At 43.9% G+C, this 21,791-nt stretch overlaps 2 protein-coding genes across 5 annotated transcripts in view; both read left to right on the top strand.

Annotated features, from left to right (window-relative positions):
• Nucleotides 1-3,229, top strand: part of NME4 (NME/NM23 nucleoside diphosphate kinase 4) — a 28,920-nt gene extending 25,691 nt beyond the window's left edge. For both annotated transcript variants that reach the window (XM_029577165.1, XM_029577164.1), the window contains exons 4-5: nucleotides 895-1,007; nucleotides 2,851-3,229. In XM_029577165.1, the coding sequence (XP_029433025.1) occupies nucleotides 895-1,007; nucleotides 2,851-2,971 (234 nt within the window). In that variant the 3' untranslated portion in view covers nucleotides 2,972-3,229. The remainder of the gene's footprint in view (nucleotides 1-894; nucleotides 1,008-2,850) is intronic.
• A 16,380-nt stretch (nucleotides 3,230-19,609) lies between these two features.
• The window catches only part of DECR2 (2,4-dienoyl-CoA reductase 2), a 30,765-nt gene continuing 28,583 nt past the window's right edge, over nucleotides 19,610-21,791 (top strand). The window contains exon 1 of one of the 3 annotated variants that reach the window (XM_029576750.1): nucleotides 19,610-19,727. In XM_029576750.1, the coding sequence (XP_029432610.1) occupies nucleotides 19,661-19,727 (67 nt within the window). In that variant the 5' untranslated portion in view covers nucleotides 19,610-19,660. Of the gene's footprint in view, nucleotides 19,728-19,765; nucleotides 20,255-20,927; nucleotides 21,069-21,791 lie in introns of those variants that run through there. The other 2 variants (XM_029576752.1, XM_029576751.1) reach the window with 2 other exon arrangements.

The raw sequence follows: 21,791 nt of genomic DNA, 5'->3' as shown, positions 1-21,791 counted from the left end.
TCCCCCAACCAAGACACACATCTCATACCACTGCATCTTTTAATAATAATAATAATGCATATCAATGTTATAGTGCTTCTGGATGTATGGCGTGCTGTACAATGGTGATAAGTCCCTGACCCAGAGGCAAGGGCAGTTAGTGACTTGCCCAAGGTCACAAGGAATGTCAATGGGAGAAATGATTTGAAACAAGGCTTCCCTAGTTCAGTCTATTATTTGAATCCCCAGGCCACATTACTCCCTCACCTTGGCACCCCAGACTTTTCACCACTGTTACTGCCTCTAGTATGCCCTGGCTTCTGGCTGATACTGTTGCTGCTCTCTGACTCCCCTCTGACTCCCATCTCAGGTCCTCTTACCCCCCACCACTCCAAAACAGACATTACAACTCGTATCCTTACATAACTGTTGTGGGATGTCTCCCGAACTGGCCCCTGCCTTCCACCTGCTGCTAACTCTAGTTCAAAGAGGCTTCCCTGATGATCGATTAAATAATAAGTTCCCACAGCACTGTGATGTCACTTTAACAACCTTTGAAACAGGAAATTCAAAGGAACTAAGATGGCAGTTTACAGGGAAATCAGGAAAAGACTATACCGGCACTTTTCCTGGCTAGAAGAAACTGGCAATCCACAGTACAGAACTTAAAGCCAGATAGATTCCATATTTGTTAACAACAAAAGTTTTTACATTTTGGAAAAATACCTGACAGCATTTTCCTTGTACAGGGAAGAAAGGCAGAGGGTTATCCCAGCATTGTGTGATTGAGACCAGGATTGTAAACTAAAAGTGGTGATTGTGCCAGCAGTAGCAGGTTCTGTGGAATGCCCATTTCACTCTGCCATGTGTCCTCTGGCAGCCTTAGCTACAAAGCCTCTGTGCTGTCGCCCGCAGGTCTGGGAAGGTTATAATGTGGTCCGAACATCTCGAGCCATGGTTGGGGAGACAGATTCGGCTGAAGCAAAGCCTGGGACGATCCGAGGAGACTTCAGCGTTCACATCAGCAGGTACAGATTGTGATGGGGAGGGCAGACCTGGGTGCAGGAGTGCAGCGATGCACATTTTAGAAGGGAGATTCCCCCTCGCACCTCTGCGTTAAGTGTACATCTTCGGTCCCTCCTAAAAGAGGGCTTCCCTATCCTCCTTTCTCTGCTGGCCAAGTGAAAACTGGTGCTGGTGGCCCTGCTGCTGCCACCAGCACAAGATGCCCAGGGTAGTCCCCTGTATCGTTCACAGGTAGCTGGGTAGCGCTGCTGCTTTAATCCCTTTTCTTGGGGAGGGATGAGGTGTACTTTCCTTAGCAGGCCACTGTTGTTTGTTTTCCATATGCCTGTATTTTCAGGTGCAAGTCTTTGGGAGGATATGAAAGAAACTCTAAGGAAATGGTAAGGTATTACCCACGAGCCACTGATGGCAAGGTTACGAATGCCCTGTAAGGGGTAGATATCCTAGCACATCAGCTGCACATGGCAGAGCTGTCCTGGCGCTGCACGTGCAGAGTTGTATAGAGAGATCCTTCCAGCAGGGGGAGACACAGGACATCCACAGTGAATGTGCACGAGAGAGACTTACATATACAGTGCCTCAATTGCTTACAAATCTCTCTCGTGCTTATTCATTAGAGAGATCCAGAAAACCTGACCCACTTGTGGCCCTCAAGGACAGGAAGTGAATCCCAGGGTCTTAGGGATGCTCCTGTTCCTTTAAACCCTTTTACCTTCCTTGCTTCTGCCAGACTTGTAAAATAACTTGTCACAAATTACTGAGTAGCTGCTATTGTAACTAAGACTCTTCTGTCTTGGTAGGCTGGTGTATAATTACTAGGGGCGTGCATTGATAAAACTTTTGGGACTTTTCGTTCCTACCCACCCACTCATTAGGTTTCTGTTTGGTTTTTTTTTTTAATTTTTCATTTAGTGCACACTATTGCTTTGATTTTTTTTTATTTTAATCTGGAAGAGCAATTAAACTATTTTTAAAAGATTGGAGTTGCAGTAGTGTGCACTAACAGTGTGCACTAAATTAAAATTTTGTGAATATTTTTTTTAATTTGGTTTTAAAAACAATATGAAACAAAGTAAGCAATGTCTTTAAATGAAAAACACATCCCTAATAACTGTTCTGTTCCAATTGTATCTTTTTAATTACATTTTCCATGATCTGCACTCTGTCGCAGTGAGAGTCCTCCAACAGAAGCGAGTAAGAGATAGAGCTAATCCTTTGTTTGCAAGGCTTTAATATCCTCCAGCTTTTGGAATAGAAAAAAATGTGCAGGTGCAAATCTTGTGCTTTTTTTTAAACATGGAGAGAGGACACTTGCCTGATCATGAAATGCAGCCTTTGGGTCCAGCCTTTTGGGTGCTTTTTAGTGGATGTTTTTGGGTGGATTTTATCAGTTGCTGGTATAGGACCACACTGGGGTAATATATGATTAAGGTCTGGCCAAAATCACTCTGACTAGCTCCTTATGGCTTTTGATTGATAACTGGAATGAATTCAGTTTTTTTCTGATGGCAACTAGTACAAGTAACTTGTATAACGTTGTCTGATACAACAGAATCCTCTTACAGCTCTCTTCTCTTTGCGCTGTCTTCCATTTGAGACAAAAGAGGCGGTTTTTCCTTACAAAACTAGGAGAAAGGAGCCCCCTTCATTCCAACTTGGACATGCCCCCTACACAGACTCTTTGCACGTCCTGGTGGCTCGGCTCTGGGGCATGGCCATCTGGCGACGGGGCTGCTTTTTACCGTGCCCATGCTGCCCCCTTTCAGAGCCTGCGGATTACTGTAGGGACTTATAACTCTCCAGGATCCCTTCTGTAAGACTCTCCCTTCCTTGTTTCCGGACTAGGAATGTGATTCATGCCAGCGACTCTGTGGAAGTGGCTCAGAAGGAGATCGGCCTGTGGTTCCGTAGCAGTGAGCTGGTGGACTGGGACTGCTGCGACCACGGCAGCCTTTACCAGGCATGACCACACCTCGCACGGGACGCACACTACCTCTTGACAGCTCGTTCATCTCCTGCACGCAGCCAAACAGGACCGATGGTGCCACTGTGTGCTCCTGGGCTGGGAGAGCAGGACATCTTAGTGCAATTCCTCCAGTAGATGCCTGGAGCAATCTTAACTTTTCAGGGTCCTTGTTCCTTGGGTGCTGGTTATCTGCGAGATGGAAGAATGTTACATTATTACAATGCAAGGATTAACATTAAAAATCCAATTTGTTGTGAACCTGTTTGCAGTGTCCTCCTTTGGTATCGGGGCAGCTCTGGATGCCTTCTCTACTCTTATTCCAGCTCCCTTCTTTGCTTGCCTTTGAAACATGGGTGTGGTAGACTGTGAACGGCGACAGGAAACTTATTTTTTTTTTTTTGTTCTTGTTTCCCCTTGTGTGAGGAGCTGGTTTTAGGTGATGTCGCACGCAGTAATTCTGGTATTGAGGTCACTAGGAAATGTGCGGCATCTCCTACGCTGGCTCCTGATCAAAGCTCAGTATTATTCAGAAGCCGTATCTGTTTTGTGATCTGATTGCATTCTCAAAGGGCCAAGAGTGTGCAGACTGAGGAGGAGTGAGGCAAATCTAGGAATCTGAAAAATCAGGAGGATTTGATTTGCTTTTCTTTCTCCTGATCTTCTAAGGCAGAAATGTACCATTCCTAGAGCCATATAAGGAGGTTTTTTTTGTAATGCCTGTTAGCGTCTCATGCAGGTAAGAGAGCTCACTCCTGGCTGGGGTTTTCAGGAGGTGCCTCGTTCCCCAACCCTTTTTTCCAGCAGCTGGGAGTAATGAGGGAGTTGATTTTAGAACCGTGCTTCTCAACTTTTTCCCATCGTGACACCCGACACAGTGCTCACATATGTGACACTGCTCACTACAATCTATAGCTGAAAGAAAAAAAAAAAGACTGTCAGTGGTTCCCAACCTGGGGTCTGCAAGACCATCACAGGGGATCCGTCAGAAGGGAGGCAAAAGTGCAACTGCTGAGAGATGGAGCAGGCTGACCTCTCCTCTGAGGAGCTCTGCTGCCTGATCCCATGCGGAGGAGAGAAAGATCGCAGCCTCAAGAAGCCCAAACTGGCAGGGAGAGGCGGCAGGGTAGGGTGCGGCTGAGTGCTACCGTGCAGAGTCTGAAGCTGCAGAGAGAGGAGGAGGAGGGGGGACGGGCACTGGCGGCAGCAAGCGGGGCGATGACCCCACCAGGCGCATTTCTGGCCACTGCTACACGTGCTCTGGCTGTCCTGCTGGCCTGATAGTGAGGGGAGTGGGATGGTCATGGTGGGGGGGGGGGGGGGGAGGAGGGCAGGATGGATCAGCACAGAGAGGTTAGGTCAAATGGGAGAGCCTAGGAGTGAAAGTACTTGGAAAGGGCCTTAAGGCAGGAGAGAAGTGCTATAAACTGCTTGGCACCTTAAACCTGTATTCATATGAATGCCTTAATGCTACAACCCCTAGTGCTGAGATGTTTTTGTTCTTACCTAAATAGTCCTGTGTTGATTTTACTGAGATTTGTTGTATTCTTAGTCCTGTTGACTTATTTCAAGTTTAGTCCTGTCATTGATAGATGTCCGAGGACTAAACTTGACTGTTACTTTTGAATATGTTGTGCCCTGCATTGGGTGAATATCTTATTTAAAAAAAAAAAAAAAAAAAGGGGGGTGATAAATCCAAATCAATAAATAGAAAAATACTAGAGATGGGGCTGTGGGAGAGAGGAGAGGACAGGAGGCAAGGCACTCAGGAAGGGGGCCATTTGGGAGAGGGGGGGGGACACCAAGGTAGGGAACACAGGAGGGGAAGGCATTAGGCATGGGGCCAGGGCAGGAGGAAAGGCATGGGGAGGGGTGAGGGCAGGAGGGTGTACTCTCAGAAAGGGAAGCAGGAGGGACAGAAAAGGAGTTACAGGGAGGAAAAAGCCAGAGGGAAAGGCACTCGGGAAGGGTCTGTAAGTGGAGGAAAGGAACTTGGAGAGGCAGCCATCGTGGAGGTGGGGAATGGCACTCGTGAAGGGGCCATAAAAGGCAGGGCAGGAGAGTGTAGTTTATATCAGAGAGCATTCCTTATTTAATAAGTTTTATATATTACAAACGATTGTTGGGAGTGCATATTTACTAAATTAATCAGTTTTCTATTGGGCATTTAACTACATCTAAAAATAAAATAGATGCATGCAGGGGTCCACAATTTTTGAAGGCTGAAAGGGGGTCTGTGCTCCCCTAAAGGTTGGGAACCCCTGGCCTAAGTATTACTTCTATTGTTAAAAATGAGACAAGAGGAAGACTAGCATAATCTCTGCATAGCAATTACATAACTCTGACCCCCCGATAAGGCTGCCAACCTCGTTTCTTCAGCTGACACATCCAGGCCCAGCCGAGGAAGATGGAATCAGTTATCACAGGCCCAGAGGAGAAGGAAAATTGCCATTTTGTGCTGGTATCCAGCAGGGATGGAAGACTAGAGTTGTGTCCTGCTGGAACCAGCAGGAGAAGGAGGGAAATCTGCATAAGACCAGCACAAGGATATTAGGCAACCTGGCACCCTCCCCCCTCACACCATCACTCTCCCCAGCAATTAAAAATAATGCATTTATAATGATTTTACATGAAAAATGACATTCATAGTCTTCTGCGGTTAAAAAAAAAAAAAAATCACACATTTATATCCCTTGCTGTGGTGCTAAGGAAAAAAGACACTGAATCCATATGGTATTGTCTATTGTAACACATGTTAGCTGGATGTTTGGCCCTCAGAAAGCCATGAGTAAACTGAATTATAATTAATATAGTAAATCTCCCATGCCAAAACAGCACTAACTGCCAGTATTCAAAACATCAACACTGCAAATATAACGGATGCTAAAACACCAATACACCTTGTATTAGGAAAACAGAAAAGCCAAGTTACAATTAATCTCTACACAATCTACATGGTAGCAGAATACTTCACCTGTGTCTCACATGCAGAACACAGACGCTTACAAATATAAAATAAATTGACTATGAAGTAGAAATACAAGCATGCAGACAAAAACTGGCAGCCACAAGAAGACAGACTTGTAGTGCAACAATGGAAAAGAAGAAACATCACCATTCCTCATAACATCAAACAATAACATCAAGAAATATAAAACAATAGTGAAGCCATACTAATAAAAAGAATAAATACTTCAAAACAGCTAATGAATAGAATAACATCCAATAAAGACAATTTTTGTTTTAAATAACAATAACATATTTCAAAACAGCAAACACCCAATAAAAACTATTAAGGATAAAATAAAATCACCATTCTCTATACCTGAGAACTTTTGATTTCCAGTCACCCTGAGATTGCCATAGATTAGCAGGAGGAGAGAAGCAGCATTGCTGCTCATACTTAAGAAAATGGTTAATTCTACATCCAAAGACTGCTTTTACAGACGCCAGGTTCTGAAACGACTCAAGCCACTTCTTTTTTTCAAAGATTTCAGAACAGTACTCCAGGCGTTGTTATTCTCCAAGATAGACTATTGCAGTGCCCTCCTCCTTGGCCTATCCAAATCGACCACTAAACCGCTTCAGATGATTCAAAATGCTGCAGCGAGAATTCTGACCAACACCAGCCGAGGAAATCACATCTCACCCATCCTCAGAAACCTACATTGGCTACCGGTAAATTTCAGAATCCTCTACAAAGCAATCACCCTAATTCATAAATCCATCCATCACCAACTCCAACTCAGCCTTGAAATCCCCTTCAAACTTCATTCCTCCAATAGGCCAATTAGAGATAATCATAAAGGTACTTTGAACTACCCCCCAACTAAAGCCTCACGCCTTTCCTCAACCAAAGACCGAGCTTTTTCAACAGCAGGTCCATCTATTTGGAACAACATTCCTTCAAGCCTCCGACTAGAACCCTGTCTCACTACGTTCAGAAAAAAACTTAAGACGTGGCTGTTCCACCAAGCCTTCGATGATCCTCCAGACATCCCTTAATCTTCTTTTTCCTCACCTGGACGTAGAAGATTAAAGTCCTCCAACCATTCAGACAAAGAACTCTGGCACTCACTGATTAAAGCATCTTTTGCTCTAATCTAATTCCTTTTTGGTCTATGCTTCTTTAATTACTTTTTGCCTTTAACTTTCTTCCAGCTCTGAAGCTTCCCAAGTTTTTACTCCTTGTTAAATGTAACTTTACCTTATTCTCTTCTCTTGTTAATTACTTTTATTTATTGCTTCAGTTATACCCTTGTTTTATGTAAACCGATCGGATATGGTTTATTTACTATGAAGGTCGGTATAAAAAAGTGTTAAATAAATAAATACTCTTATATATACACACATGCCCAATCCTACATGTACACAAAAACATATACTCAATCGCACATATACACAATTGCACATGTTCAATGACAGGCATGTGCTCACACATTCAATCACATGCATACTCAATCATGAATGTTCACACCCATGCTGGATCACATGCTTGTGTGCACATACAATCTTGCACAGTCTCTCACATGGCGCTCAGTCACACATACTCCCTACCCCAGAAGCATAAGTGATAGCAGCTGCCTCCTCCAGTCCCTGCAGCTGATGGAACTCTTCCTTTTCCTCTTTCTTGGAGCCATGGGGGCTGACACTTTTTTTTTTTTTTTTTTTTTTTTTTCCCCTCCTCCTAATAATTGGCTGTTCCTGTTCGTACTCCCAACCCATACTGCTCCTCTCCTTCCTGCCTGGGCCTCCTTATTGGCCACGTGGAGGCCATGCTGCTGCCAGACCTGAGGAATTCAAGGCAGTGCCTAAGGCTGTCACCGGCTCTGCTGCAGTATTCCTCCCAGGTTGTGAGCATTTTCAAGCCTGGATGGACAGTGACACACCTGCCATATATTACAATATGGTGGTGTGTTGTGGTACACTGATTTAATAATGGCTGGATTAGAAAGTGGCAGACTACAGGAGCGATAGAGAGAGAGAGGGGTGAAGAGGTGTGATGGATGGACCAGTGGGTTGTCCAGCAAGAGAGAAGCCAGCTAGAGGGAAAAAAAAAGTAATCTGTCAACCCTGGAGGGACAGTTTAAACACCCACAGGCCGATGCAATACCGTGCACTGGTGCATGGCTCAACACACTTTGGCACGCATCCACAACCCCTGATGCAAAATGGGGGTTAGCATGTCCAAAATGCATGTCCAGTCGAGCACGTAGGTAATAGTGCTCATCACATGTAAATTAATGTTGATGAGGCTATTACCTATTTTCCCCCGGTTAAAAAAAAAAAAAAAAAATAGTGCACCCAATGTGTGCATTTTAACCCACAAAAATTAACATCTGCCTGGAGCAGGAGTTAATTCTTGAAAAGCCCAAAAATTTTTTACAGAAAAGCAGAAAACACTGCTTTTCTGTTATGTTTTTCAGTTCCTCTGACTTAATAGCGTTGCGATATTAAGTCAGAGGAACTGAAATAGAATGTTAAAAAAAAAAGTGTGCTGACGGTCAGGTTAGGAAAAGGAGCGCTCATAAGACTGAGCATCGACTTTCCTCACTGGCTGACTGCCACCTCTCCTGGGAGCCTGCTGCCAAGGAGGCACTAGGGGCGCGTAACTTCCCATAACGCCTCCTTTTTACCGCAGCACCCGCTTTAAATATTAAATTGGGCAACCAGGAGAGGTGGATCTGCGCATGTTAAGGGAGCAGGCAGCTCAATCATGAGCGCCCGTTTAACATGCGCCAATAGTGCATCGGCCTGATAGTCTACGCGGGGAGAGAGAGACTGCTAACCAGAGAGAAATGGCCAAAATCCCCAAGCATAAAAAAAGACTGTAAAATCCAATGGAAGGGGTAAGCAAACCCTATATTGAGGAAGGGAGGAGAGGATATTTGTCACGTGATCAGGCCCAAGAGTCAGGAAAAGGGGATCAGGAAAGGGAGGGGAAATGTAATTTCTCCCAGAATTGTAAGAGGAGCCAGCACGGACAGAAGAGAGAGAGAGAGAGCCGATAGAAACTGAAGGAGCCTCGTGAAGGGGAAAAACAGTGTCACAACCACAGTCAACCTCGTTCTTCAGCAGACAGATAGTGGAAGTCCTTTTTGGCCTGTGGGAAGTTTCTGGCTGAGCTTTGCTTACCAAATCTAAAGTTGAGGTGTGTGGATAACGGAGTAAGCAAAAGTTCTGAGAAGTACCAGAAAAATTAAAACTGAAAATATAATTATAGGAACATTAAAAATAAAATAATAAAACTGTACAAAATGAAAGGCCTTTCACAATATCACTTCCGAAAATGATGAAAATAATGCTCAAGGACCGATTCTGGCAACACATCCCTAGGAACAGGAGAGAACACAATTTGAAAAATCCCTCTTGTTGCCTCCTGTTCAACCCAGTTTCTAACCCAGTCACTTTAGGACCCATATCAAGGGCACTGTATATGTAAGTCGCCTATGTGGAAACATATATTAAAGGTCTTAGTGATATCAAAGCAAACTCCATCTAGCACTCCCTCTTCATCCAAATCTCTGGTCACCCAATCAAAGACGTTGGTCAGATTCATCTGACAAGACCTACCTCTGGTAAAACCATGCCACTTGGGATCTTGTAATCCATTGGATTCCGGAACCTGCACTATCCTCTGTTTTAGCAAAGATGACAGACTGACTGGCCTGTAGTTCCCAGCCTCCTCTTACTTCCACTTTTAGGAAGAGAAGCCACGTCTGCCTGTCTCCCGTTCACTGGAACTACTCCATGCTCTAAAGATCCATTGAAAAGAGCAGCCAGCAGAGCTTCTAGAACTTATCCAAGTTCCCTTAAAACCCTCAGATGGATTCCTTCTGGCCCCATTGCTTTATCTACTTTAAGCTTAGCTAGTAACTCACATACAGTTTTCTAAAAATTGTTTAAGGTTTACCTCCCTTCCATCCTTTTGTGTCTGTTTTCTGTAGTTGTACACTTGACCTTTCCTCAGTGAATACTGAATGGAAAACTTTAAGCAAGTCTGCTTTTTTCTTTTTTTTTTTCTACACGTTTCTTCCCCACCTCCTCTGAATCTGTAATTTTTACACTTCCTCCTATTCCTAAGATAGCTATAAAAAAAAGTCTTTATTTTCTCATTTTACTGTATTTATTTTTTCTTCTATTTGCATTTTTACTTTCCTGATTTCTTCCCCAGCTTCTCTTAGCTTTTATAATATTATTGCTTGCCTTCCTTTTTCTGTAATGTCTTGTACTTTATAAATGCTAATCTTTTTTTTTTCTTTACCTTTTCAGTTACTACTTTATTTTAAAAAAAAAAAGTGGCTTTATTTTTTTTTTTTATGTACTTTTCCAACAAAAAGGTCTGTTGCATTTACATTATCTTTTTTTAGTTTCAGGCACTGCTCTACTACTTTCCTTAGATATTTCCATCCAGTTAATGACTCCTTGACATGCTCTCCTGTTTTAACAAAGTTTATTTATATATTCTGTCTTTCATGATACTTTAAAGTGGATGACATTGAGGTACTGAAAGTATACAGTATATGTAAGTAAAAAAAAAAAAAAGCCAAAAGTGTTTGGTTTTTTTCAGTGCTGTCATGGCCCATGGAACAGGCAGCAGGAGGAAGCAGTGGTGAGGCTCACTCTGCCTCCCCCTGCCTCTCTGCGTGTGCTGGGTTGCAAAGCAACAGAGAAGCCGGTGCGGGAAGTCTGGGTGGAGTGAGACAGTTGACAAACTGGGGATCAAAGGATGCATTAGGTCATTGAGGAAGCTACTGCTTAACATATTGTTAAAACTAGACTAGCGTTCACCTAATTGAATGAATGTAACGAAAAATAACCAGCTGCTGTGACAGGAGTGCGCACTGCGCAGTGAAAGATGGAAACTTTGTCATTGAAAATAAATGCAAGATAACTTGTAAGAGTTTTCATAGAAATGTACGTAATATTGGAGCAGCATTGTGAGATGTACAATAGATCTGCTCTAATCAGGTTTAAAAAGATGAGAGAGATGCTCTGAAAATTTCTGTGAACTCCTGCTTTGTTGAGGAAATATTCTTTCTCTGAATCTGAGTTTGAAACCTGTATAGCATTGAACCTAGTGCCTTGCTGACAGGTGTCAGTGTCACAGAACGCTGTTCCTATCGATAATGGTCTGTGAGACTCCAAAGGAGCTGAAAGGATTCAGATTAGTGATGTGTTAAACAGTTTTTGAAGGGAATAGATCTATTTTACAACTTAGAAGAAGATATTAAAAATATAGCAAGCTGAAATAAAATACAGCAAACATAAATGTTGTGGTAATGTTTTAGCAAAATTAACCTGCACAGCCCTGGGAGATTTTTATATATATAGAAATAAAAGGCTGTGTTCTTTATTTTTACAATAGTTAGCACTACAGTTACACTAACGCATCCTGTGAAATTGAGGGTACATATGAATATTTAGTGTGTGGAAGAGAGCAGGTATGAGAGTGTAGATAGTGTTCTCTTTCTGATTTATTCAAGACAGAGTGGTAGGACTTTATCGCTTTGCTAATCAGCTGCCAGAGAGCACTGTGGAGGAAATGAGAACCCAACAGAGAAGATTTGAGCAAAGTGTGTCAACAATTTTACATTGCAGAACTGTGCGTTATAAACTCACATTTCTGAGTGTGTATATACAATCTGTATGCATAAGAATGCTCGTGCCCCTAGACTTAGCTGTATAGTGAAATAACGCTGCCCAATATTGAGATGGGAAGCCTATACAATGCATCAAGTATTCAAAGCAGGCCTTTAATAAATGCGTTTCCTGTACTAGGGCTATCGCTACCTGCAGACGGCGCAAGTCATTAAAGAGAAGACTCCACTTCCATCCTGAGTTGAGTCTCTTAACATTTAATGAGAAAATGTTCAAGACCACCTTGGATGTATAGAAAAGTGCCTAGAAATGTGCATATATACCCATGACTATAATAAGTGAAAAATCTCCTTGGGAAAGAATATATACCTGAGAATTGCAGGCATAAATGGTGCCTGTTCCTCCATCCTCTCACTCAACCCCCCCCCCCCCCCACTATAAACTAACAGAGAGAAGCTATAACCCAACACATCCTCCAATACTTCCCCTCCCCCCAATCCCACTCCTTAATGGATCTGCCCTGAAAATTCCGTAGACCCAAAAACAATAAAGGCTGAAATATCATTAAGGTCATCTGGTCCCCACCACCGGCAAACATTAAATAAAGAACAAATAAACTGTATATCAAACTGTTCTGGCAACCTTATTATAAAAGTTACACCAATCTCAGATTATTAATAAAGGTCCATCTAACGCCAACAATAGGCTGTTAGAAAAAGAATGTGGCTTAAAAAGCTGAGAAAAGAGCACCAAATTTGCTCAGCGCTCTCAGATGGCTTCCTTTAGAGACTGTTGATCCCTCTGAATTCCTCTGGAGCTGCTGTCCTCCCTTTTCAACACATTGCCATCGGTGCTGGTCTTCTTTATGTGAAGGTAAGGTCTGGGCTCTCAACATCGCTGGGAAGATGAAGTCCATAAAGACCTTGCTAGCTTCTGGGATCATTTTAACATGGTGAGAGATGCCTGAACTGAATACCAGATCCCAAGGGAAGTAGCCATCTATATCAGATGTTCTCTTTGCGGAGTTGGGCTGTGACTGGCTGGAATTCTAGTCGTTTCTGCAATGTGGTCAGGGAAAGTGTTGTTTTCGGAGTTTAACAGTCTGCTTGGAGTTAGCAATCTGTTGTTACTCAGGAGAGCTGTGGATGGATCCTTGGGCCGGTGGCAGATGACCACACCCCTGGGGGAAGATCCCGAGAGGGACCACTGGTCAGGCTCAGAGTATGGCGACAGACAACACTAGTTCTTTTATTAAACAGTATACTGAACCACCAGAAGTGGCAGTAGTGAGCTGGAATGCCCGGCTGGGCTGTAGTCCCTCAGATACTGGAACAGAGATCCCTGGAGGTTGAGTTGTAGAGAAACTGAAATATAGTGAGTAGGCAGGGTATGCAGAGTTCATGTATTGAACCAGATGGTAACACTCACACAATAGTCTCTTAGAAGCAGCCCAGGAGCTGGAATGTATAGGCCCTCGAGGAGCGAGTACCTGGTTCCAGGGAAAGCTCTGAGAAAGCGATGGTAACTCACTGATGTAGTTGGCAGCGATGACCTCCAAGCAGAAGAGAGTACCGAGTAAGTCTGGGAACGAGGGCCTTCGAGGAGTGAGTACCGGTTCCAGACTGTCACCCGAAAAACAAAGGAGAGAGCGAGGCCCCCGAGGAGCAGGTACCCCCAGTAAGTCCGAGGAGGCAGAGTAGCTTAGGTAAAGTAACCCTTGCTAACTCAATCTGTTAGCAAATTCTAAGACCTTATATATTTGTCGTTGGTGATGTCATCTTCGGGGGATGCCCCCGAGGTTCGCGCCATTGCCGGTATTTTAGTCTGGGCCGTGCCGCGCGTGCGCCCCTAGGCCTCCAGGAAACATGGCGGATTGCAGGGTCCAGCCGGTCCGGGGACGCCGGAGGACTTCGGCAGAAGAATGCCGCGGCAGCCAATCTTCCCACGGGTGAAGAGGGATGCACCAAAGAGGTAAGGAGGGCAGAGAGAGGGCGTCGGGAACCGACGGACACAACAGAAAGATCAGCAAAGATAGATATATCATGTGCATTCCAGTTCCACGCCATCTACTTTTGACCAATATTAGCTGCGAAGCTATGGGAACATGCCACTATGGGCCTCATTTTCTAAAGTATCGCACCGCCACGGTGCAATCGCTGCCGGCATCGCGCCCAATAACTACACCATAGAAGGTGTAGTTATTGGGCACGAAATAGCGAGCGAAAAGGGCCTTACCTTTCCCCAGTGATGCCCCCGACTTCTCCTCTTCTAGGGCCGACTCCGCCCTGATTTCAGTAGCGCAGGCCTGCGCTACTTTCGCTAGCTATCACAGGCTTGCGCTAACAGCACAAGCCTGAGATAGCTTTGGAAAATGAGGCCCTATGTCACAGGGCTTGTTAGCTTGCTGCTGTCCCAATGAGCAGTGAGTATGCTCTAGCTCTATTTTAAAAGTAGAGGATGCATCCAATGACATAGAAAAAGCTAAAATACTGTGGCAAATCTGATCTACTGCCATGTCACAGTCCTGGTATTCTGGGGTCTCTGGCACCCCTCAGAAGCACAAATTATCACGTGGGACCAATTTTCAAGTTCTTCAAGTTTCTCTGCAAGTGTCAATTGTTCCATTTGCAAAGTTTTATATTCGGAGCGCAGTCGGGAGAGGTCTGTGGCCTGCGAATCCATTCTCATATCAGATTCATTTAACAGTCTCCTCATATTGGCTATGTCTTCCTTCATTTCACCCACGAGATCTAGCAATTCTTGTTTGTAAGTTTTAAGATCCTGATGCAGATCACAAAACCAATTGTGTATCTCTGCCTGAGAGGGTAATTCAGGATCCAATTAAGACCAGACACTGTCGGCCCTCCAGCAGTATCTACTCCACCGAATGCCATCATTTTACCTGGACCAGCCTCTCAATTTAGTTCAGCTTTCTGGTACTACCTTTGGACAAGTTAGGTTTATTTATTGATTTAGGCGTTTTATATACCTTCATTCCAAATAAGATCACAACAGTTTACAAAATCAGCATTCATATTCTGGGTCAACATTCATATTCTAGGTCAATGCAGCAGCAAATACATATTCTAGGTCATACATACTTAATCTTGTTCAATATAACAGCAAATTTGTATTCTAGGTCAATACATCAACATTGAGTACAAGTTAACTAGGGTGCTATGTTGGTGGATCGTAATCTATTTTTTCCATTTCATTAGTTAGCTCAATACTTATTGCTCAATCTACTCACATAATCTATGGTTCTGACAGTGAGGTAATCGGCATATTGGTATTTTATGTTAGGTAATACGCTTTTCTAAAAAGCCATGTTTTCAGTTCATGTTTGAAACTCTTTCTTTCTGTTATTATATGTATTGACTCTAGAAGAGAGCTCCACAAGTTGGGGCCAGCTATGGAAAACATTAGGTCTCTTATTTGAGTTAGATGTATATTTCATGTTGTAGGCACTTTTAAAAGTCCTTTATTTTGTGATCTTAGGGCTCTGCAGTGTATATGGTTGAAGTGTCACTACTAATAAGCATGGGTTAACGTTGTTGATGATATTAAAAATTAGAGTTAATACTTTATAATGAATTCTGGATTGAACAGGGAGCCAGTCCAGTGCTATCAGCGAGGGGGTGATGTGGTTGAATTTCCTTGTCCTTAGTAAGAGTCTAGCAGAAGCATTTTGTAGTAGCTGTAGTGGTTTTAATAGTCCTGTGGGTAGGTCTAGTAATAGGGAGTTGCAGTAATCAATGTTTGAAAATATTAATGTTTGTAAAACTAAGAGGAAGTCCTGTATTATTAGTAATGGTTTCCGCCGATGTAATATTCTCAGTTTGGAGTATCCTGTTTTAATTAAGTTGCGCTTATGCTTTTTTATTGTAAAGTTCTCATCAATCTGTATTCCTAGGTCCCGTACTCGATCTGAGGGTGTAATGTTAACATTTTCTAGGTTTAGGGTTGGCAGTTTGATTATTGTGGAATTTCTCCTTAGCCACACAATTTCAGGGGTGGGGGTGGTTGTGTTTAGTGTTAGTTTCAACTGAGAGAGTTTTTGTTGTATTGCCTCCATGTATGTTGTCAAAGTTGATGCAGTTTTTTCAAATGATTTGTCGAATGGGATGTAGAACTGTATGTTGTCTACATATAGGAAGAAGTTGATTTCTAGTTCTGCTAGTAATGTACATAGAGGCAGCGTATAGATTTTAAATAGTGTAGCCAAGCATGCTGAACCCTGGGGGACACTTGTATCAATTGGAAGGTGTCAGATATGCGATTGTCAAGTTTTATTTGGAATGATCTATCTGCTAGGAAGGAAGAGAACCGTTTGATAACATTTCCGTCTATTCCAATTTTTCTCAACTGCTGGCAAAGCAGAGTCTACTGTGTCGAAGGTTGCTGTTAGATCAGTTAGTACCAGGATATAGGATTCATCGTTGTCAAACCCCTGTAAAACAGGGTTGGATAATTAAATGAGTAGGGTTTCTGTTGAGCGATCTTTTCTGAATCCGAATTGGTTTGGGTATAGAATGTTATTGTCTTCTAGGTAGCTTTCTAATTGTGATAACTTTGCTTTTTCTAGGACTCTAGCAATGAAAGACAGGTTGAAATTGGTTGGTAATTGTCCCAATCATCAATTCTGCCAGTTTTATTGTTTAAGATTGGTTTAATCATAGCTTGTTTTGCCCTATCAGGGACCAATCCTTCTGAAAGCTAGTGGTTGTTCATAGTTGCGATTGTTGGAGTGATTATGCTGTGTACCTTTTTCAGGGAACTTGTAGTAATTGAGTCCAATGGGTAGGACCAATGATTTGGTTAATTTTAAGTTTAGATACTGTGTCGAATGAGTTCCATTTTGCTTTCCCATGTTTTTCTCCAGGTTCTTTTAATGGTAAGTAGATGGAGAATTGTTTTTAACCTATTGATTTTATCTAAGAAAGAAGTGGCATATTCATTGCATGAGTTCTTTGAGAAGTCTTAGTTATTTGAAATGGAGGAAGATGGGTCTTTGAGTAAGCTGTTTCAAAGAGTAATTTGGAATTAAATATTACAACATGAATCTGTTTAGTGTAATAGTCTTTTTTTTTTTATGCTTTGATTTGTTCACGGTATTTTCTTAAGTGATTTGTATTTTCCTAGGGATTCCATAGATTGTTTTTTTCTGCCATTAAGAACATAAGAACATGCCATACTGGGTCAGACCAAGGGTCCATCAAGCCCAGCATCCTGTTTCCAACAGTGGCAAATCCAGGCCATAAGAACCTGGCAAGTTCAGATTTTCTCAGGGTTTGTTTAATGTGCCTTAGCTCTTCACTATATCAAGGTTTCTTATGTTTAGAGGTATTGTGTGTTAGGGAACGCTAGGAGAGTGGTCCCATTTGAGGGAAATCTGTGTCCTTGGCCCATGGCACAACCTCAGAGGGCTCCAAGGTGGTACCGAGGCAGGCGAGACGTGTCCAAGCATGGGTGGAAACTGAAGGTTCAAACTCTCCACCAGACCTGCATGCTTCAGGAAGACAAACAATGCAATGGTGGTCTTTGAATGGTCCTCCAACCATTGCAAGCCCTTTCAGACCTGCCGCTGGGTAATAGCAATAAGTGGTAGGCTGGACAGAGGCCATGGACAGACAAAGGCCTTGGAACATGGAATGCTCAGACGAGGAATTTGAAATGTGGAAACTCAGACAAGGAGCTTGAAACGTGGAGGCTCAGACGAAGACTCGAAACAAGGAAGTTCAGGATCAAAGTTCAGGATCGAGGACTAGATTGAAGCTATGAAACAGCATGCCCTACACAGCCCACCACAGGGCAGACCCAAAGGGCTGGTTGTGGACCACGCTTGATGTGAAGCAGACTCCAGATGAATACGTGGAAGTTGAAGCTGGAACATGGCGAAGATTCAGAAGAAGCCTGCATCAAAACGCGCCCTATATAGCCACCCATGGCTGGTCACGGAGCAGAGCAGGTTCAAACAGAGTCTTAGGCATGGACAGAGCAGCCACAAAGGAATCAGAGGGCCAGAATGAGCCTCAGGGAACAGGATGAAGATGGATACAGGGAATAATGACCCTCCGGAGGCTTGTGCTGCAGTTGAGGAGGCAGGTTTGTGCCAGGACACGGCATGCCAGGAAAGGTCGCGATGAGGAACCTAGGGCTCAGGACATCAAGACAGGCTCATCACAGAACATCAGGACTGGATCACGGAATATCAGGAACACGAAAACTGGATCACAGACATCAGGACAAGCAACAAGGAATCAAAGACCAGGACAGGACATGGAGCTCCAATGAAGAACGAAGACCTGACGGAGCACTGGAAGATGAGACTTCCAGGAGCGAAGAACTCTGATGCAAGGCAAAGCAGAACTGGAAGTGAAGCCCTGTTATAGGGCTAACAGGAAGACTCCCAGGATGAAGTCACCAGGTGGGGCCCAGGGCATATCCGGCCACGGGCCCTTTAAATTAAATGAAGAGGCACGGCCACTCTCCTAGAGGCAAGCAGAAAGAGCAGAAACAGCTGATGGTGGCGTTCCTGCCACGAGGGACAGGCAGGGGCGGCACTAGGCTGCAAAGCAGAGCCTTAGCGATGGCTGCTCTCTGCCGCTGAAGACAGCTGACTTGCGGCTCCCTGCTGCGAGGGACAGCGAAGCTAGGAGCGGCCTCCTGGAAGGTCGAAGTGCGGTGGTCCAAGCCGTGGGAACGCGGCAGCAGTGGCAGCCTCCTGGCTGCTTGGGTGGTCTGCGGCAGGGCCCGACTGTCACAGGACGGCTCCAAGGTCGGTGGCCTCCAGGCTGCGTCAGGAAGGCAGCACAGCACAAGGTAGGTGGAGAGGCCTGCTCGTGGGGTGAGCACTGCGAGTAGGAATCGTAACATTATGTTCTTTTTGGAATGTTTTTTCTCTGGATTGGGCATAAGCCAGGCAGGCCCCGCCGATAGATGTCTCACGGCCAAGCCATTGCCACCAGTTCTGCATCGTGAAAAGCTATATTGAGACGCCATCGGCGCTGCCGTACAAATAATCACTCTTGCATCACATGTAAAACATTCCCGGACAACGACAGAGCCGATCACAGTGGTACCCGACCCCCTGAAGAAGGAGGTTCTCTCCAAAACACTTTGTGTCGGGACAATGTCGGAGTTTACCATTTTTTCAACATCACTTTAAGGCTTGTCGACGGATATTACATTGCAAGATAAGTACATCTCTTGGATTTAAGCTTCAAAATTTGAGCAATCCGTGTTGGAAGTACCTGCAGACTTTAAGTGCATATTGGGTAGCTTTCATGGCTGAGCACCCTTTACACACAGCCCACAGAGACCAATGATTAAATAATTCAATGCTATCAAAAGCTTTCATTAGCTTAGCCTTTTGGCATCTAAATATGAGGTCTCTCTGAGCTTTGATACCCACTCTCCATTTATTTCAGGATTAATATTTTGTTTTGTCTCGTAGAGTGGGCAGGTGTGGGAGAGCCTGTGTACGTTTGTGTGTGAGAAAGAACAAACGTGTATAATTGTGTGTGTGTATATATGAAAGGAGAAAGTTTGTGCACAACAGCCCCCACTCTCTACCCCATCAGCTAATCCAGGACAATCTCAGGGCATCTGGAAATCAAAAGTTCCCAAGTAGTTTTGTTAGTTTTAATCATTGGGTGTTAATATTTGATGTATATGCTGTTTGAAATATATATATATTTTAAATCTCTTTGAGTTTTTAATTATTGGTTGTCACTCTATTTGTCTGCTATTTTGAAATATTCCTTTTACTACTATGGTTTTACTATTGTTGATGTTTTATATTTCTTCATTTTATCGTTGTATAATTTTTACTGGTATGTTTGGGTGGGTGCCCAGGCGCCTAATACCCTTGCACTGGTCCTGGGTTGACCTTTTAGCTGATTAAGCACCATTTTCTTTATAGGAAAGAAAAACGATTAAAAAGGACAGATTCCCCAAAACAGGAAAATACTCCTGTGCAATTTAAAATAAAAATTGTTCTAGGAGGTTGCCTCGCCGAAATGAACTCCAACTCCCAGCAGCCCTTGTGCGACATGCGGAAACTTTTTTTTTTTTGCCAAACTTCCCCTCATGCCGTCGCGTGTGTTCGTGCTAGGATCGCGCGTGCGCAGGAGGCAATCACCGGCGGCTGCTACAGGTAAGGTCCTGCGGTGTCTCCGAGTGCGGGACGCTCCCCTAAACTCTAAGGGAGCAAGAGGCAGGGGCTATCTCGTAACTGCTTGATTCGGGGTGGGGATTCCTTTTTGCAGGGGACCCAGCAGCAACAGATTTTATGACCGCCGACCACCTCCCCGTATTAAAAGAATTAAATCTCGTGGAGTTATAAATGTGCTATGCTTTGATAACTAGAACAGATATTTTCTTTGAAGACAGTTATTTTCATGTTTCCCCACCTCTCCCTCGTATCTGTATTGAGCCTGGAGAAAACGAGATTTTTTTTTTTGGTTGTGGCTGATCCAGTATAAAAGTTCTCCACACTGTACCATGTATACGAGCTTTCAGGACTGCACCGCTATGTATATTTAAAGAGCTTCTCATGCTCATGTACATGATCTCTGGGTAGCTTTTCTATTGGTGCAATAGAGCTACTGCAGCCTGCAAAGAGTCTGTCCTCAAGTTTGCACATAACTAAAGGAAGGCCCCGCTACAAGCATGCACGAAAAGGTAAGGGTTTTTATATGGGGGATGGGAGAAATTTCCATTTGAATCTCATTGTCTGTCTGCAGCTGCAGAGAGGTGGAATGCATCCTCCTCTCCCCCTTGCCATACATACCTCGAGCACCAGTTCTTTGCCACTTCTGAAAGCACCCACCTAAAAGAGAGGAAACATAACCATTTAGGAGAGGCAGAGGGAAACAGAAGACGCGAGGGCCAGTCATTACAGATTTAACTACAGCTTTTGTAACTTCTACATCATTTTAGAGCAGATCGATTCTCTTGCCATAGGTTGTCTTCCGGTTGGTTTCCTGTTTTAAGTTTTGTTTGAAAGGCGTGACCGAGCACTGCAGAGCTTACCCACTGCTCTGACGTATTGCTTGCAGGTTTTGGGGACAGGGGATGAGGCAGCCTTGCTTGAATGGCCCAGTAGCTATTAGGCTATCTGTATGTTTGGAATAGCGTTCATAGGCAGTCACGGAGTTGGGCAACCCAAATAGGACAGGCAGTAGCATTAGTGGTTTTTGGTTGTGAGCATTTTTTGCTTGACTGGCTTCTCTTTGAGCACTGCAAGACCTTTGGCCAGGCCTGTAACTGAGCTAGTGCTGTTGCCTGTTGGCATGGTTCATGCTGTACTTAACTAGAATATTGTACTTTGCCCCTGCTTTCTAGAGGGTGGAAAGACATTTTAAATTCCTCAGGAGAGAAAAATCTTGCATAAGAAGCTCTTATTTATTTTATTTGCATTTTATTTATAAACCATCCAGAAAGGATCCTCCTGCTGAGCAGAGATTTTCAGTGGAAAGGAAGGGCCAGAGCTGAGGTGATCAAACTTGTGTTGTTATTATTATTATTACACAGGGTCACATTAGTGGCCCTCACCTGCATCAGGGGGTGGGGGATGGAGTGCCCCCTCAATTCCAGTCAAGTAGCAGGAGTGGACCATTCCTGGTGCCAGCAAAAGCCACTAATGAGGCTCCGTGTGTGAAAGTTTTTTGTTTCTTTTGTGGCTGTGAAGCATTTAAAACCAATTGTTTATTATGCAAGTTTTTGTTTGTTTGTTTGGGGTTTTTTTTGTGAGAGGACAAGAAGCAATGGAACATTCAAACCACCCACCCTGTACCCACCCAAGTGCAGCAGGAATATCTGTTCTGTCATTTAGGGAGGCACGCGTACAGGTGCTATGCTCCCCCCTGCCCCTGTAGAATGCCCGGATCTGCTAGCGACGAAACAAGCACCCACTCATGACAGTCTCTGGCTGTGAAGCATTTAAAACCAATTGTTTATTATGCAAGTTTTTGTTTGTTTGTTTGGGGGTTTTTTTGTGAGAGGATAAGAAGCAATGGAACATTCAAGCCACCCACCCTGTACCCACCCAAGTGCAGCAGACGAAACAAGCACCCTCTCATGACAGTCTCTAGCTGTGTTTGTTTGTCCCCCGTCTCCCCCCCCCCCCCCCCCCCCCCACACACACACACAAAAAAAAATCTTCTCTAGGTGACTTTATTCCAAGGCGGCTTCTGAAGGAAAGTTAGGACCTGGCAGC

The sequence above is a fragment of the Rhinatrema bivittatum genome, chromosome 14 (assembly GCF_901001135.1).
Source record: "Rhinatrema bivittatum chromosome 14, aRhiBiv1.1, whole genome shotgun sequence".
Taxonomy (NCBI): domain Eukaryota; kingdom Metazoa; phylum Chordata; class Amphibia; order Gymnophiona; family Rhinatrematidae; genus Rhinatrema; species Rhinatrema bivittatum.
Note: the sequence above shows the minus strand (reverse complement) of the source record. Positions and strands in the feature narration are given on the sequence as shown.